Genomic DNA, 16,257 nt, shown 5'->3' on the forward strand with positions numbered 1-16,257 from the left:
TGCCATTTCCTTGAATATAACAAAAAAAGAAGCAGACTCACAGATATATAGAGAACGAATTAGTGGTTACCAGTGGGTAGGGGAGGGGCAATATAGGGTGAAAGGGGAGCCACAAACCATTAGGTGTAAGATAAGTCACAAGGATGTATTGTACAACACAGGAAATATAGCCAACATTTTGTAATAACTGTAAATGGAGTGAAAGTGTTAGTTGCTCAGTCCTGTCTGACTCTTTGCAACCCTATGGACTGTAGCCCACCAGGTTCCACTGTCCATGGGATCCTCCAGACAAGATACTGGAGTGGGTTGTCACTCCCTTCTCCAGGGGATCTTCCCGACCCAGGAATTGAACCCGGGTCTCTCACACTGCAGGCAGATTCTTTACAGTCTGAGCCACCAGGGAGTGTGACCTTTAGAAACTGTATAAAAATTTAAAAGTTAAAAAAAAAGTTTTGAAAGAATAACATTAGGACTAACAGTAAAAACTACCTGGGGAATTCCCTGGTGGTCCAGTGGTTAAACCTCTGTGCTTCCACTGCAGGGGGAATGGGTTCGTTTCCTGGTCAGGGAACTAATATCCCACTTGGCCCATCAGGAAAAAAAAAAAGGCAGCTACGTTTTTCCTGCTGAGAGTGTAATTCATAGTTCTTGTCACTGGACGAAAGAATAAATTAATTAGCAAATATTTATGGCATGTATTAATTAGTAAATTACACACACATACATTGAGCACCCAGCACTGGGCCCTGGGGACGCAGATATCAAAAGGACTAAGTCCCTGCTCTATTGGGCTGGACATGTTGTGGGAGAGACAGGAGAAACAAGATGAGTGGATGGGTGGATGGATGAATGGTTGGGTGGGTGGATGGATGAATGGATGGATGGATAGATATTCGGTTCCTTGGAGGGAGAATTGGCTGGTCTGGGGTCTCCGCCCATCCTCACTCCAGGGCGCAAAGGGAAAGTGAGGCGGGGCAGTTGTCACATCTTAAGCTCCGCCCCGCCCCGCCCCCGCAGCGTCTTCCCGTCGGCCGACGGCGCCGCTCACCTGGTGGCCCTCCCCTTTAAGACGCGCTCACCTGGGTGCTCACCTGCGCGAGGGTGCTTCCGCAGGAAGAAGGAAGCGGCGCCACCGTCGCCTCCCGACGCTCCCTCCCCACCCCCCAGGTCCGCCGGCCGCCACCATGTCCGCCTCGGCTGTCTTCATCCTCGACGTCAAGGGCAAGGTGAGGCTGGGTGCAGGAGGTGGGAGGCCGACAGGTGAAGGTTGCTCCCTCTCGGACCCAGGGGGCAGCCCCTCCTTGCAGGCAGAGAGGCCCCGGAAAGCTCTGGGGGCGTGGGAACACCCCTCCCCCAATTCCTGGGACTCTCGCGTCGAACTCCACCTCCACTGTTTACTAGAGGCGTGTCTGAGGGAAGGGGCTTCGCCTCTCTGAGCCTCAGTCTCCCTGTCTGTACAAATGGGAATAACTGAGGTCCCCGCCCAAGAAGAATTAATACAGCCCTATGAAGTGACTTAGCATGCAGTGTATACCACTTAGTACAGTGGCTCTGCTGCAAACATTAGGCGTTCAGTCAATTGAAATTATTATTTCTATCACTGTCATCATCCACTGTACTGATATTTGGGGAAGAAAGTCAGGTCAGAAGACAGTACTTCCTCTGTAGGGCTGCCTTGTCTCTTTCTGGAGCCCCCTCCCATTCATCTTGTTCTGTCTGGGGTGGGTTGCCCTGCCCTCCTCCAGGAGATCTTCAGGGCCCAGGGATCGAACCTGCATCTCTTTGGTCTCCTGCATTGCCAGGTGGGTTCTTTACCAGTAATGCCACCTGGGAAACCCAGCAAAGTAAAGGTGGTGATGAGAATAATATTCCTGATAATAAACATAGTGAGGGCTAAGATGCGTGAGGACCTGCTGGGTACCTGCTTCATTCTAAACACTGGACTAAACAACCTCCTCATGTAAATATTATTAAAATTAACCACTTACCGCCTGCCAGGCAGAGCTATATGAGCTATGAGTGATAAATGGATATAGTCGTCTTTCTTTTCTTTTTTCCTCTTTCTTTTCTTTCATCACCCCTGCCTTGCTGACTTGGTGCCTGTGAAACCTTGCTCAAGAGCAGGAATTCTGGAGCCAGGGCGTCTTGGCTCAGTTTCCAGCTTCCTTGCTGGCTATGGACCGGGTCCATACCTCAGTTTCTCCATGTGTAAAATGGAGATGGTGAGACCACCTACCTCACAGGGTTGTGGTGACAATGACATAAGTAACCGAACATCCAGGCTTTAGCAGAGCATGGCTGAGGTGTCAGTGAGGGCTCTAGACGCTCTGGCTGTCGCTGTCATGAGCCCATTTTGCAGAAGAGGAAAGCGACATGCCAAGAGGCAGAGCCTTGTCCATGTCCCCTCAACCAGCAAGTAGGGTCAGAACCTGGCACTCTGATGCCCCTGGGGGGAAGGTTCCTGGATCCCAGCAATGACCAGACCTTCTCTGCTCATCTTCAGCCCCTGATCAGCCGCAACTACAAGGGTGATGTGGCCATGAGTGAGATCGATCACTTCATGCCTCTGCTCATGCAGCGGGAGGAGGAAGGCGCGCTGACCCCACTGCTGAGTCACGGACGGGTCCACTTCCTATGGATCAAATACAGCAACCTCTACTGTATCCGGCCACGGGCGGGTCCCTGAGGACTTGGGGCGGTGGCATCTCAGGCCCAGAGATGATGGGCTGGGATGAGAGGTGCACGACATAGCAGTGGCTCAGGTTGGAGAGTGGGAGCGGACAGGGTGGCGTTTCCGGGTCTACGCTCCAATGGAACTCTCCAAAATGCTGCCTTTCCTTAACCTTGCTGCCCGCAGTGGTGGCCACCACACTGAAGAATGCCAATGCCTCCCTCGTGTATTCCTTCCTCTACAAGACAGTGGAGGTAGGTTCTGGCCTTCTATTGGCCGGCTTGTCTGTCTGTCCACCTGTCTTGCCCACCTCTTTCGGGATCCATGCCACCTAGGTAGCCTTCCCTGACTTCCTAGAGGGTGCCACCATCAAAGCCCCATGACTCTGTTCTCATCAGCTGTTGTGGGATCAACTCTCCCTATGGGGCAGGAAGCAAGGAAGTCTCCAAGAGGGTGTACTGCTCCAATCTGAACCCAAGGATACCGGGTTCCAGACCCAGCTCCACTGCTTACTGGCTGTGTGACCTTGGACAAGTTACTTCTCTCTGTGCCTCTCACCTGGGTTTAATCCAGATGGTCCAGTGGTTAAGACCCCATGCTTCTACTGCAAGGGGCTTGAATTCCCTGATCAGGAAACTAGGATCCCACCTGCTGCAAGGTACAACCGAAAAAAAAAAAAAAGAAATACTAAAAGCCGGGTTTAGTCCTGCCTCAGGGTTGTTGTAGAAAATAATTCAATCCAATTCATACCTCTAGAGCACTAAAAACAGTGCTTAATATACAGTAAGTACTTAATAAAGGTTTGGTATTATTGTTAGCATTACCACTAATGTCATATCACATGATCACATAGTAATCTTTTGAGCACTTGCTATATGTCATTCTCAATGATTGAGAAAGTGCTTTTTTTTTAAAACCACTCAGAATTTTATTTGGTAAACAAAGGATAGTACACCCCCAAGGTGTGAGGGCAAGCTGACCCTGAAGAAGTGGCTGAGAAAGTACTTTTTTTTTTTTGGTCACCTCCTGGCTTACAGGATCTTAGTTTCCCAACCAGGGATTGAACTCATGCTCTTGGCAGTGAAAGGGTTGAGTCCTAACCACTGGACTGCCAGGGAATTCCCAGAGGGATTTTTGGGATACTTTTCAATAAGAGATCTATATTGATTTGTCTCCTCTCTGCCAGGCAGAGGAGGGACACACAGCTGTGTATAAGGCAGGCACGGTCCTGGCCTGTGCTCAGGAGTTAAAAGGCGTAAAGGATATTCAAGGGGACATTGTTTTAACCAGTGACTGGGTAGGTGCTAGTCTCACCCTGATACTCACAGGGGTCAAGGGATAGTGGTGGCTTCATCAAGGAGTAAGGCCTGTCACAAGGAGCCTGGTGAGGAGAGTATCCTAAGCAGTGAACATAGCATGTGCAAAGGCCCTGAGGTGGGAACAGAAAAAAGGCCAGAGAAGCTGGAGCAGGATGAGGGATAGGGTTTCCAGTGTTCGGTGCATGACAGATTCTCTGCTAAGGAGATACTTACTAATTCCCAGGGGCTCCCATCTGGGGGTCCCCCAAGTCCCAAGGGTGTCTGGATGGAATTCAAGGAATCCATGAACTTAGATGTATTTCTGTAGTGTAACAGTTTTCCTTTGCCATCTTATGGGGTTATTTTGGTTTGTTTTTGTTTTGACCATGCTGCATGGCTTAGTTTGTGGGATCTTAGTTCCCCAACCAGGGATTGAACCTGAGCCCTCAGCAGTGGAAGCGTGGAGTCCTACCCACTGGAGTGCCAGAGAATTCCCATAGTGTGTCTTGTGTTGTGTGTGTGTGTGTATCTTTTATTTCATGCATTTACAAACCTTATTCTGAGGTGGGTCCATTAACATCACCAGATACACGGCAATCCGTGATTCCCACACACAAAAAAATTCTGAGTCCTTCCAATCCCTCCTTCAGGAAGTCTTCTTGGACCTCCCTGCTCTGGGTTCCTACTTCACTTGTTTTCCTCATTACTGCACTCTACATGTTGGATAATATTAGTCCCACTACCTGTCCATTCCCCCTCAAGACTGTTCCAGGAGGGCAGAGACCTTGTTGGCTTTGTTCACCGTTAATGTACTGACACTGGTATACAGTAGGTACTCAATAGTTGCGTATTGGGTGGCTGGCTCGATGAGTGGGAACCCAGCCCAAGAGCTACACCAGCCACATCTCTGTGCATGTTGGTCTCCTCGCACCCCCAGGTATTCTCTGAATACTTCAAGGAGCTGGAGGAGGAGAGTATCCGAGACAACTTTGTCATCGTCTACGAGCTGCTGGATGAGCTCATGGACTTTGGCTTCCCACAGACCACAGACAGCAAAATCCTGCAGGAGTGAGTGGGCCGTGGGTCTTCCATGGGTGGAAGAAACCTGGGGAGGGTCGCGGAAGTATCCTTGGGCCTACCTGCTCATCTCCCTGTCCCCGCTGCCAGGTACATCACGCAGCAGGGCAACAAGCTGGAGACGGGCAAGTCACGAGTGCCACCCACTGTCACCAATGCTGTGTCCTGGCGCTCGGAGGGCATTAAGTACAAGAAGAATGAGGTCTTCATCGATGTCATAGAGTCCGTTAACCTGCTGGTGAGCCTCCACTCCTCTGCCCCACCCTCGCTGCAGCCAAGGGCCAGGAGAGGGAGCCCTATGCTTGTTAACCGCCTCCCACATCACCAATGTTTGCATCCTCAGGTCAATGCCAACGGCAGTGTCCTACTGAGTGAGATCGTGGGCACTATCAAGCTCAAGGTGTTTCTGTCGGGAATGCCAGAGCTGCGGCTGGGCCTCAACGACCGCGTACTCTTCGAGCTCACTGGCCGTAAGTTTCTGGAAGGGGGCGCAAGGGGGAGCCTGAGACCTCGCCTCGTATGGGGTGGGTGGTACCCAGAGACCTGCAGTCAATTCTGAAATAGTACTCGCCTTCCCTCTACTGGTCTTGACTAGTACTGCAGCTGCTCGTGCCTTAATGCAAACAACTCTGCTTTATTATTGAGTGCCAGGCACAAGGACATGGCAGAAAAGAAAAAAATAATCCCTGCCCTCATGGAGCTGATCTTCTAGTAGGAGTAGGAGACAGAATAGCATTGCATTTCTTCCCTGGTGACTCAGACAATAAAGACTCTGCCTGCAATGCAGGAGACCCGGGTTCGATCCCTGGGTCAGGAAGATCCCCTGGAGAAGGGAATGGCTACCCACTCCAGTATTCTCGCCTGGAGAATTCCATGGAGAGAGGAGCCTGGTGGGCTACAGTCCATGGGATCACAAAGATTCGGACACAACTGAGCGACTAACACTCACAGGATAACATCCTGACAGCAAGGGCCTGATTCCCTGGGGATCCCAGCTCTGTTCCTGGTCAGCTGGGTGACCCCAGGTGAGTTACTCATCCTCTCTGGGCCTCAGTTTCTTCATCTGTAATATGGGGGTGATCGTAGCAGTAGACAGGGACGGTAAGGTTAAGGACCCTTCCCTGGACTCCAGTGTCACCCCGCTAACTCGGCTCTGAGTTTCAGGGAGCAAGAACAAGTCTGTGGAACTGGAGGATGTGAAATTCCACCAGTGCGTGCGGCTCTCCCGCTTTGACAATGACCGCACCATCTCCTTCATCCCGCCCGACGGCGACTTTGAGCTCATGTCCTACCGCCTTAGCACCCAGGTGAGGCAGGGTCGAGCCCCTGGCTGGGGGCAAGGGTTGACCCCAGAGCCTTGGAGAACTCCCTCTTCCTCTGTCTTCAGGTCAAGCCGCTGATCTGGATCGAATCTGTCATTGAGAAATTCTCACACAGCCGCGTGGAGATCATGGTCAAGGTGGGCCCCCGGGGTAATAATTACAGTGCTCAGATCGCCCCTCCTACCCCCTCAGCAGTCTAACCATATCTCCCACCTCCCTCCCCAATCATCACTTCCTTCCAGCCAAACAGGTTTCCTGGCTGGTTCTCAAACATGCCAGGCATGGTCCCTGACTATCCCCTCTCCCTGGAGCACTGTGCCCCCAGCCACCCAGATATGCCCCTGGCTCTTGCCCTCACCTCCTTCAGTTCTTTGCTTCAGTGTCACCTCCTCAGAGGAGCCTTCCCTGATTTCTCCACCTCCCTTCTTTGCTCTGTTTTTTTCCCTTATTACTGAACCGACACCATGTGACACATGATCTGTTTTACTTATTTAATTTACTTTAAAAATATACATTTATGCTACTTTATAAATTTACATTTACATTTAATTTTACTTTATGAATTTACATTTATATTCACATATGTGTATAAACCATAGAGTGTGTTAAAGATCAATGTTATCTTTGTCATACCATATCATCATATCATACCACCCAGCTTAATTGAATGTGCCTGGCTCAACCAGCCCCTCTGAACCCCCACCTGCACCTTGCCCAATCATGGCTCCCCCCATCCTTGCCCACAGGTGATCACAATTTTAAATTTCATGTAAATCGTTTCTTTGCTTTTGTTTGTAATTTTGCCACCCTCATCTGTAACTGCAAATACTTCATTCTGCCAGTCTCTGACCTTTATATCCGTGAACTCTTGCTGTATGACGTTTTTGTATAATTTGCTTTCTTCATGTAATGACGACTTTTAAGAGGAGTCCCAGGACCTGTAGTGTAGGGCATCCGTTTCGGTGACTGTAGAATATTCCACCATAAGAATCTTCTGTCCTGCGTCTTGCATGGGTTGTTTTCAGTTCTTGGCTTCTCCTGTTCACATTGCCATAGATAGCCCTGTGCATGTCCCCAGTCCCCCAAACAAGAGCTTGTCCAGAACATATAATTAGTCCTTCCCCTCCCTTGTAAATGGAGAAGGCAATGGCAAGCCCCTCCAGTACTCTTGCCTAGAAAATCCCATGGATGGAGGAGCCTGGTGGGCTGCAGTCCGTGGGGTCACTAAGGATCGGACACAACTGAGCGACTTCACTTTCACTTTTCACTTTCACACATTGGAGAAGGAAATAGCAACCCACTCCAGTGTTCTTGCCTGGAGAATCCCGGGGAAGGGGGAGCCTGGTGGGCTTCCGTCTATGGGGTTGCACAGAGTCGGACACGACTGAAGTGACTTAGCAGCAGCAGCAGCAGCAGCAGCTCCCTTATAAAAAATTTTTTCCCCCAATCTCTTTTAATTAAAAAAGTTGGGGGGGCGGGGGAGAGCACGCCATACTGCATGTGGGATTTTAGTTCCCTCACCAGGGATTTAACTTGTGCCCTGTGCATTGGGAGTGCAGAGTCTTAACCACTGGACTACCAGGGAAGTCCTTAGTCCTGCTTACAGATGGGGAAAGAGGCCCAGAAGAACTAAGATGTCATTCCTCTAGGACAGGATGGGTCATGTTGAACTTGGGTCTGCCTGGCTCAAGAGTCTGTGTTCTCAGATTTAACTTTGTTCTCCAGTCTTAGAGTCTCAGCGGAACTGGTTTGTGATGTGACAGTCACTGGGGGGGGCAGGGGGGGATGGTGTTCCCCAACGTCCCTGTCTCTATAGGCAGGGAAAGGAGAAGGGGCCTCTAAAGCTGGTGCCTTCCTGTGACTTCCATGGTGGTCCAGTGATTAAGACTCTGAAATTCCAGTGTAGAAAGCCCGGAATTTGATCCCTGGTCAGAGAGCTTGATCCCACATGCTGCAACTAAGCCCCAGCACAGCCAAATAAAAATAAATATTAAAAAGTTGGTGCCTTTCAGAAAGAATATCCCCTACCCTGTTTTACCTCCAGGTCCGCTGCGCCAATCCAACCTCTCATATATCCCCAACCCCTGGCACCAGATGATCAAGTAAGAGCAGTTATCGTGGTGCTAGCCACTGCACAAGACACTTAGAGTCCTTGTGTTAAAAGCTTGCCCATGTCAAAATGGATCTGGATCTAGCTATAATGTAATAACTTATTATCTGTTAGGAGAGCATGTGAGGATTGAGAACACAGGCTCAAGTCAAATCTCTGTGCTGTGCTGGCTACCAGCTACACAACTCAGGCAAAGTGCTCTTTCTCTCTGGGCCTCAATTTCTTCACCTGTAAAATGGACCTTTGGAATGGCTCCTACTTTAGAAAATTAGCGAGAGGGTTGAGTACTTGGAACAGGGCCCTGCACATGGTAGGGGCTCTGTAGATGCCAGCTTTCAAATGAAAACTCAGAAATTCTCTGGTGGTCTATTGGTTAGGACTCTGAGTTTCCACTACTGTGGACATGGGTTTGATCCCAGACTGGGGAACTAAGATTCTGCATGTTGCAGCACTGCCAAAAAAAAAGAAAATTCTGATAGACTGAGGATCCCATCCTGGCTTTGCAGGTGTGAGTGTGTGAGTCTTGACCAGGAGCCTTTATTATCTTGTCTGTGAAATGGGCTGAGGTGAGCCTGCCCTAGGAATGGCTCACATGAGGGATTACATTTTGAAGTAAGAAAAGGTATATGATACTTTCCAAATGGGAGACACCAAAAGCAGAACTGCTGGAGTCTCTTGTGGGTGTGACTCTGCCCCCTGTTGGCTGTGTGTCTCCCGAGAAATGCCTTAATTTCTCTGTGCCTCTGTTCCCTCATCTGGAAGATGGACAGGATCGTGGTCCCCACTTCTGGGCTCTTGATGAAATGGCACGTGGAAGGGGCTTGGTCCCCATCTGCATGAATGCACTCTTCACACCCCACATTCTCTCCACCAACAGGCCAAGGGGCAGTTTAAAAAGCAGTCGGTGGCTAACGGTGTAGAGATATCTGTGCCCGTACCCAGCGATGCCGACTCCCCTCGTTTCAAGACCAGTGTGGGCAGTGCCAAGTATGTGCCAGAGAAGAACATGGTTATTTGGAGCATCAAGTCTTTCCCGGTGAGCCTCGGGGATGGGCCAGGGAACTGGAGGACCAGCCCTTGAAGAGTGAGGGCAAAGTAGAGAATAAATCAGAGCCACATATGCATGCATGTGGCTGTCCTTTGCAGATGATAAAACTGGATGATGGTTAAGCTCTCCTTGTCCTAGATCTTGAGGAAACCAGCCCTGGGTTTAGATTCCTCACCCTTGTTTCTCTGAGCTACCCAGCGTTGGGGACCCTACTTCTCCTCATGAAGCCTCAGTGTGTCCATCTGTAAAATAGACACGATCATGCTACCCACATCCTTGGGCTGCTGGAGGATTTGGTCTCTCTTTGGGATCGTGGTTGGGGGATGTTCATCGGCCCGTGGAAAATGGGAGATGATCACCAGAAGGTCCCCAACTAGGCTTTGCTGTCAGAAGCTTTGTCTGCAAGTTTTGGCCAGGAGCCTTTACTTTCTGTTCTGTCAAATGAGCTGAGAGCAAAGCCTGCCCCCAGGGGGCTGCCATGAGGAGTGGTCTGGGGTATAGGGGCCCTCAATATGTCTGATACCCCCATGTTCCCTCAGGGGGGCAAGGAGTACCTGATGCGTGCCCACTTTGGCCTCCCCAGCGTGGAGAAGGAGGAAGTAGAGGGCCGGCCCCCCATTGGGGTGAAGTTTGAGATCCCCTATTTCACTGTCTCTGGCATCCAGGTGAGGGAAGGGGGCAGGGTGGTTCCTCTCCTTGACCTTGGTGGGTCCCCCTTTCTCTCATCTCGGCTTGGACCACCTCCATTCCCTGGCTTGGCTCATCTCTTCCTTTACAATCATTTTTGTCTTTTCCTGAACAATGTTGCCTTTTCTTTAAACAAACATTTTAATTTCAACTTTTGGGTGCCCTGGGTCTTCACTGCTGTGCATGAGCTTTCTCTAGTTGCAGTGCGTAGGGGCTATATTTTTAATTGCAGTGGCTTCTCTTGTTGCAGAGCATGGGCTTTAGAGCCCAAGGGTTTCAGTAGTTGCAGAATGCAGGCTCAGTAGTTGCAGAACACAGGCTTAGTTGTTCCTTGGCATGGGGGATCTTCCTGGACCAAGGATCAAACCCATGCCCCGTGCATTGGCAGGCAGATTCTTTTTTTTCAAAAATGATTTATTTATTTTTGGCTGTGCTGGGTCTTCATTGCTGCACAGACTTTTCTCTGGTTGTGGTGTGTGGGCTTCTCACTGGTGGCATCTCTTGTGGAGCACAGGCTCTAGGGCGCACAGGCTTCAGTAGTTGCAGCATGTGGCCTCACTGATCGTGGCTCCTGGGCTCTAGAGCACGGGCTCAGTAGTTGTGGCGCATGGGTTTAGTTGCTCCAGGGCATGTGGGATCTTCTCAGATCAGGGATTGAACCTGTGTCTCCTGCGTTGGCAGGCAGATTCTTAACCACTGAACCATCAGGGAAGTCCCACGGTGTTGCCTTTTCTGCTCTCAGCCTGTGTCCCCTTCCCCTTCCCCCAACTTTGCCCTGTGCCTAAACTGTATTGTGTCAATTCTCTTAGAATGTGCCATCTTTCCCACTGTCCTGAACCACCTGATCTCCCCCACACACATACACTGTCCTGGCCACATCTTTGCCCTGAGCCTCATTACTTCATTCCTCCCAGGCTGTGCTTTCTTATTCCCGGAAGTTGTGTTATTTACATTCCCCTGGCCCCAACCTGCTTTCTTCCCCTACCCTGGGTCACCTCCTTTCATCTCTTTCCAGGTCCGATACATGAAGATCATTGAGAAGAGTGGTTACCAGGCCCTGCCCTGGGTCCGCTATATCACCCAGAGTGGCGGTAAGGCGGTCCGGCTCCCTGAGACGACAGGGACAAGGAGATGAATGGGGATGGTCTTGGGGCTTTGAAACATCTTGTCTCAGAGGGCTCCAAAACTGACAGGTGTGGCCCCCAGGTCTATCCTATCTTTGTCAGTGTGCCCTCCCGAGTCTCAGTTTCCCTATCTTTAAAATGGGGACACTTGTCAGTTCCAGGGTAGTGGTGGTAGGGTTTGGATAAGCACCTGAACACACAGCAGCCCCATCTATTGTCTAGAAACAGGCATGTTGCTGAGATTACAGTCGCCATGTTTGAGCCCATCCTTAGCCCTGTTACATACTCGTGGGGTTGATCATGAGCACTGGGGGAGGGGATGGTTGTGGGTGGGGGTGCTGTCCTCTGTCTCCTTCCCCCAGTTCTGAGATGGTCCCTGCTCATTGTTTCCCTGCAGATTATCAACTTCGTACCAGCTAGAAAGGAGAAGTGAGGGCCTGAACCTGGGCTGTCTTCTTCCCAGGCCCCAACTGCAGACTCCAGTAGAGAAGGAGGGAAGATGGGGGGTGTGTGTGTGTGTGTGTGTGTGTGAGGGCAGCCCTTGAATTATTGGTTACTCCCAGCTTGCTCCTACCCTTTTCCTTTATTGGTACGCTAGGAGTGATAGTCTCCAGCTCTCAGACTCTCACCCCTCCCCCTCCTCCAATTTTATATGAAGAAACAGAAGAGGGGCTTGAAGTCCCCTTCATGAGTGCCTTCTTGCAGTGACCTGCCTTAAGAGGTGTGGGGAGTCCCTCCTCCACAGCTGCTGAGCCCAGAGGCCCCGCTGGCCCATTTCTGAGTTTTAGGATGGCATTAAAAAGATGAATCTAGCTGCTGTTATGTACTTCTTGGCTGGGGGCTGGGGATGCCAGGGGTGTCCCTGAAGTGCTGGGATAAGAGTGGGCAACATATATCCATTTCTCAGCCCTGGTTATCTCTCATCTGGGCCCTCACAATTGCCCCACCTTGGTCTCCCAGGCTCTGGGCTTCCCTCTCCCATTACAGCCAGTTCCCATCATAGCCACCAGAAGGCGCCTATCAATTCCTAAACCAGATCGTGGCTCCTCAATACAGAAGCTTCCCAGGGTTCCACTCATTGATTTTTGTCGTTCTGGGCAGCACGCAGGACCGTAGTTCCCCGACCAGGGATTGAACCTGGACCCCCTGCAGCGGATGTGCGGAGTCTTAACCACTGGACCCCCAGGGAAATTCCCCATTCTTTTTGAAAAGTAAAAGTGCTCACCGCAGCCCACAAGCCAGTTCAGCCCTCACCTCCTCCCTCTCTATACCTCACTCTTCCTGGACTTACTAGACATGCTTCCAGCTCAGGACCTTTGAATCTGTAGCGCCTCCATCTGGTATGTTTTTCCTGAGAGACACATTGCTCCTTCCCTCACCTTCAGGTCTCAAATCAAATGTCACCTTCTCAGAGTGGCCATGCCCGACCTCTCTATTTCAAAGCCTTCTTTTCCCAAGACACTATCATTTATCTCGTTTTGTCAGCTCCACAGTGTATACCACTCTGAAAATATTTATTGTCGTCTCCAGCTCTAAAAGGTAAGCATCCAGCAGCCAGGAGACACCCGGCTTGCTCTCCACTGGGGTGCCTAGTACACAGTGGCGGGTCAGTAAATGTGCGAAGGCCCCACTGTTGAAGTCCTCTGTTAAGAGCCTCCGACGCGACTCTCGCCTCCCAAGCTCACCCACGTGGCAGCTGGAGAATGAACTTTCTTCCACGCCCTTGCATTTGCTGTGCCAGGGCTGGCGCAATCTGAGCCAAACGTGATTCCTTTCTCACTCACCCCATTTCCATGCTTTATTTTCCTCACGGTGCTTAACACTAAAATGACTTAGTAGCTCGAATGCAGGCCCTCCAGCTCCAGGAATGGCTCCGGCACTCGGTGAATGAATGAAATAAAGCGCTCTGCACACTAAGAACTAACAAATATTATCGCACCGCAAAACTCCAAACTGGGCGGCCCCAGCCCTGCCTCCCTTTCCCTCGGAAGTGCCGAGGTCCGGGAGCAGGCCGCGCTACCCTGCGCCTGACCTTTCGCCCCTGGGTCAGTTAAACGGGCCCTCTTTCCCGCCCGCCCTTCGCTTTTGAAAAACCGAAAACCCCGCCATTGTCCGCGGTCCACCGGTCGCCGCAGTTCCTCCAATCAGAAGCGGGCCCGCCCACACCGGCGCGCAAAGCCTCCCTGGCGACGCTTGGCCATTGGCTGCGCTGGCCAGGAGGGCGGAGCACTACAGGGTCGGGAGCCAGGCAACGCGGCTGGGCTACAACGTAGCAAGTTCATAAGAAAACAAATCCTCGGCGTTTGGGGGCGGGGTCACGAGAGCTCTGGCTCCGCCCCCTAGCGGCCTGCTCCGCAGCAGCAGAGACGCCGGCTCAGAAAAGACCCCGCCCGTCGAGGAGGAGGGAGGGTGAGTTGGGGGGAGACCCGGCCCCCAAGGGGCGGGCGCCGGGCAGGGCCCTGCGGGCTAGCGGAGGGCTGGGCCCAGGCTCTCAGCCCCTCTCTGTTCACCGGCTGACAGGGGGAGGAGCCGGCCGGGAGGGCGGGGGTCGCGCCCGAGACCCGGACAGGAGAGTCCAACCCGGAGCCTCGTTGCAGGCCGGGGACGCTGCGGGAGGGCTGTTCGGGACAGCGCCGGTGGGCTCCCCCGCACTGACCGCCGCGGGGTGGGGCGGGGGGCTTCGCAGGCCGCCAGTATCGACATGCTGCTGGAAGAGGTCCACGCCGGTGACCGGCTGAGCGGGGCGGCGGCCCGAGGAGACGTGCAGGAGGTGCGCCGCCTTCTGCACCGCGAGCTGGTGCACCCAGACGTTCTGAACCGCTTCGGCAAGACGGCGCTGCAGGTGAGCCCGGGCCGGCCCTCAGACCCCTTCACTCTTCTCTCCTTGTTCCCGCTAGTAGCTGACTGAGGTCTGTTCCTGCGTCTCTGGGCTGACTTGGCTCCCTGATGTCCCTTTCCTTAGGTGGGTGGTGGAAGGGGTTAGGTTGGGGGAGGGGAGAGCTTTCCATCTTTGGAGGATTCCTTGTTCTCTGATTGAGAAGGATTCAGTTTCCCTGGAGAAATTCTTATTCCCTGGGTGAGGGTTCAGCTTATTTGGATCCGAGTTTCATGAGGGCGGCTCCAATGTCTTGGCGCATCTATGGACGATCCGACCGCAGTGAGGAAAGATCCCTATTTCCAAGGTGTACCCATTTTCTGGGGGTTCTCTGAGAGGTGTCCAGTTTCCTGTGGGGGAGAATCTCTATTCCCGCGGGGTTTTCATATTGGCATATTTGGAGGGGGGATACCAATAAGGTAATAGTCACAGATTACATGGGAGTCCTTGTTCCCTTGGGGAGACTTACAAAAGGGGAACCCCATTTCATCAGAAAGCATCCCTACTATATGGGAGGGGGAAATTCCTTGGAGAAGGGGTTTTAAATTCCCTGGCCATCTCCATTTCCTGGAGGGGACTGTTCTCTGAGGTCTGTTTCCTGGTGGGGTTCATATTTCCTGATGATTTCCCATCTGTGGGAAGAAGGGTCTCTGGTTCCTTGGGGGAGGATCTTAGGTTCCTTGAAAATTTCCACGGGGGCTGTACCCTAGCCGGGGGGGGGGGTGACCAGTTTTTTGAAGGTCCTTATTCCCAGGAGATCTTGTCCTCTGGGGTCTCAACAGCTGCCTGGAAGTTTATGTTCCCCAGAGTTTCTCCTTCTCTTGAGAACCTTATATCTGACATTCTCAACTCCTGAATGACCCCTCTCTCCAGTCACCCGTTTCCCCGGACCTCCTCCTTTGGAGACTCCCTGACCCTTCTCTACCCCCATCCCCCCACCAGGTCATGATGTTCGGCAGTCCCACCATTGCCCTGGAACTCCTGAAGCAAGGCGCCAGCCCCAATGTCCAGGACGCCTCAGGCACCACTCCGGCCCATGATGCAGCCCGCACTGGATTTCTTGACACCCTAAAAGTTCTGGTGGAGCACGGCGCCGATGTCAACGCACCCGATGGCACCGGGGCGCTTCCCATCCACCTGGCAGTGAGAGAGGGCCACACCCCTGTGGTCAGCTTCCTGGCTACCGAGTCTGATCTCCATCACAGGGACGCCAGGGGGCTCACACCCCTAGAGCTGGCACGGGGGAGAGGGGCCCAAGAGCTCATGGACATACTGCAGCGGCACACGGTGGCACCCCTGTGACCTGGGGCCACCCACTCCAGCAGCAGGACCCAGCTGAGTTCTGTGTCAGAAGAGGGAAGAAACACTTTCTCCCTTTGCTCCTCCTGCCCGCCGCCGAGGGGCACCGGTTTGTGGCTTGTTGGTGTTGATTTCTGGGGTGTGTGTGTGTTTGACGTGCATTTCTCGTTTTCTTTTTCTCACCCCTTTCGGTGTGTTGGGCAGAGAAGGGCTCCTTACAGGCAACAGTCACCTAAACGGTTCAGTTTCCTCCACGCCTACAGACGGAGTCCCAAGGGCAGAGAGTTTAAAACCCCAGCCCTCGAGAGTGAGGTCATCTCTTCCAAGGCTCTTGGAACCTGTCGACCTTGGCCGGCTTACGGAGAGAGACCTCAAGTGTGCACACTGCTTTCTGGCATGGGGGAGGGGGGAGTGTTCCAAATCGATAAAAGGGTAGTATGAGTTCATTCATATTTTGTTGAACGCTTCATTTCCAGTCCCTTGTACAGCGTTTAAAAAAAAAAAGTTATTTATTAAGCTTTATGGAAAATATTGTTGTGTGTGTAATTTAATGTTTTTATCCATTAAATTAAGACTTGTGCATGACCACAGCGCGGGTGGCTTGTCATTTTTGAGGCCGCGATGGAGAGTCGTGCGTCCAGGATGTTTGTGGGGATGGGCCCTGGGGGTCGCGGATCGTGGATGCTTTGGAGGAGGGGAGAGAGTGGTAATTCCCAGGGCGCCAGGGGTGAGTGAGCTGGGTGGGG

General features: G+C 52.1%; 2 protein-coding genes across 4 annotated transcripts; both read left to right on the top strand.

Moving 5' to 3' along the window:
- The first annotated feature begins 1,051 nt into the window (after positions 1-1,051).
- Positions 1,052-12,149, top strand: AP1M2 (adaptor related protein complex 1 subunit mu 2). Of its 3 annotated transcripts, none has more exons than XM_055430760.2 (12): positions 1,053-1,226; positions 2,504-2,660; positions 2,858-2,925; positions 4,907-5,037; positions 5,137-5,284; positions 5,390-5,516; positions 6,205-6,353; positions 6,434-6,505; positions 9,356-9,514; positions 10,066-10,191; positions 11,229-11,304; positions 11,735-12,149. In XM_055430760.2, the coding sequence occupies exons 1-12, from the start codon at positions 1,185-1,187 to the stop codon at positions 11,755-11,757; spliced, it is 1,278 nt and encodes a 425-aa protein (XP_055286735.1). In that variant the 5' UTR covers positions 1,053-1,184; the 3' UTR covers positions 11,758-12,149. The 3 variants fall into 3 exon arrangements, with proteins under 3 accessions (XP_055286734.1, XP_055286735.1, XP_055286736.1); XM_055430761.2 differs by having other exon boundaries at positions 1,055-1,226; positions 6,211-6,353; XM_055430759.2 differs by having other exon boundaries at positions 1,052-1,226; positions 5,137-5,516; positions 6,211-6,353.
- A 1,468-nt stretch (positions 12,150-13,617) lies between these two features.
- CDKN2D (cyclin dependent kinase inhibitor 2D) lies at positions 13,618-16,096 on the top strand. Its single transcript, XM_055430762.2, has 3 exons — positions 13,618-13,746; positions 14,024-14,179; positions 15,155-16,096. Exons 2-3 carry the CDS (start codon positions 14,039-14,041, stop codon positions 15,512-15,514), a joined length of 501 nt encoding a protein of 166 aa, XP_055286737.1. The 5' UTR covers positions 13,618-13,746; positions 14,024-14,038; the 3' UTR covers positions 15,515-16,096.
- Positions 16,097-16,257: the final 161 nt, after the last annotated feature.

The sequence above is a fragment of the Moschus berezovskii genome, chromosome 8 (genome assembly GCF_049115385.1).
Source record: "Moschus berezovskii isolate FMDL1 chromosome 8, NW_MosBer_1.0, whole genome shotgun sequence".
NCBI classification, from domain to species: Eukaryota; Metazoa; Chordata; class Mammalia; order Artiodactyla; family Moschidae; genus Moschus; species Moschus berezovskii.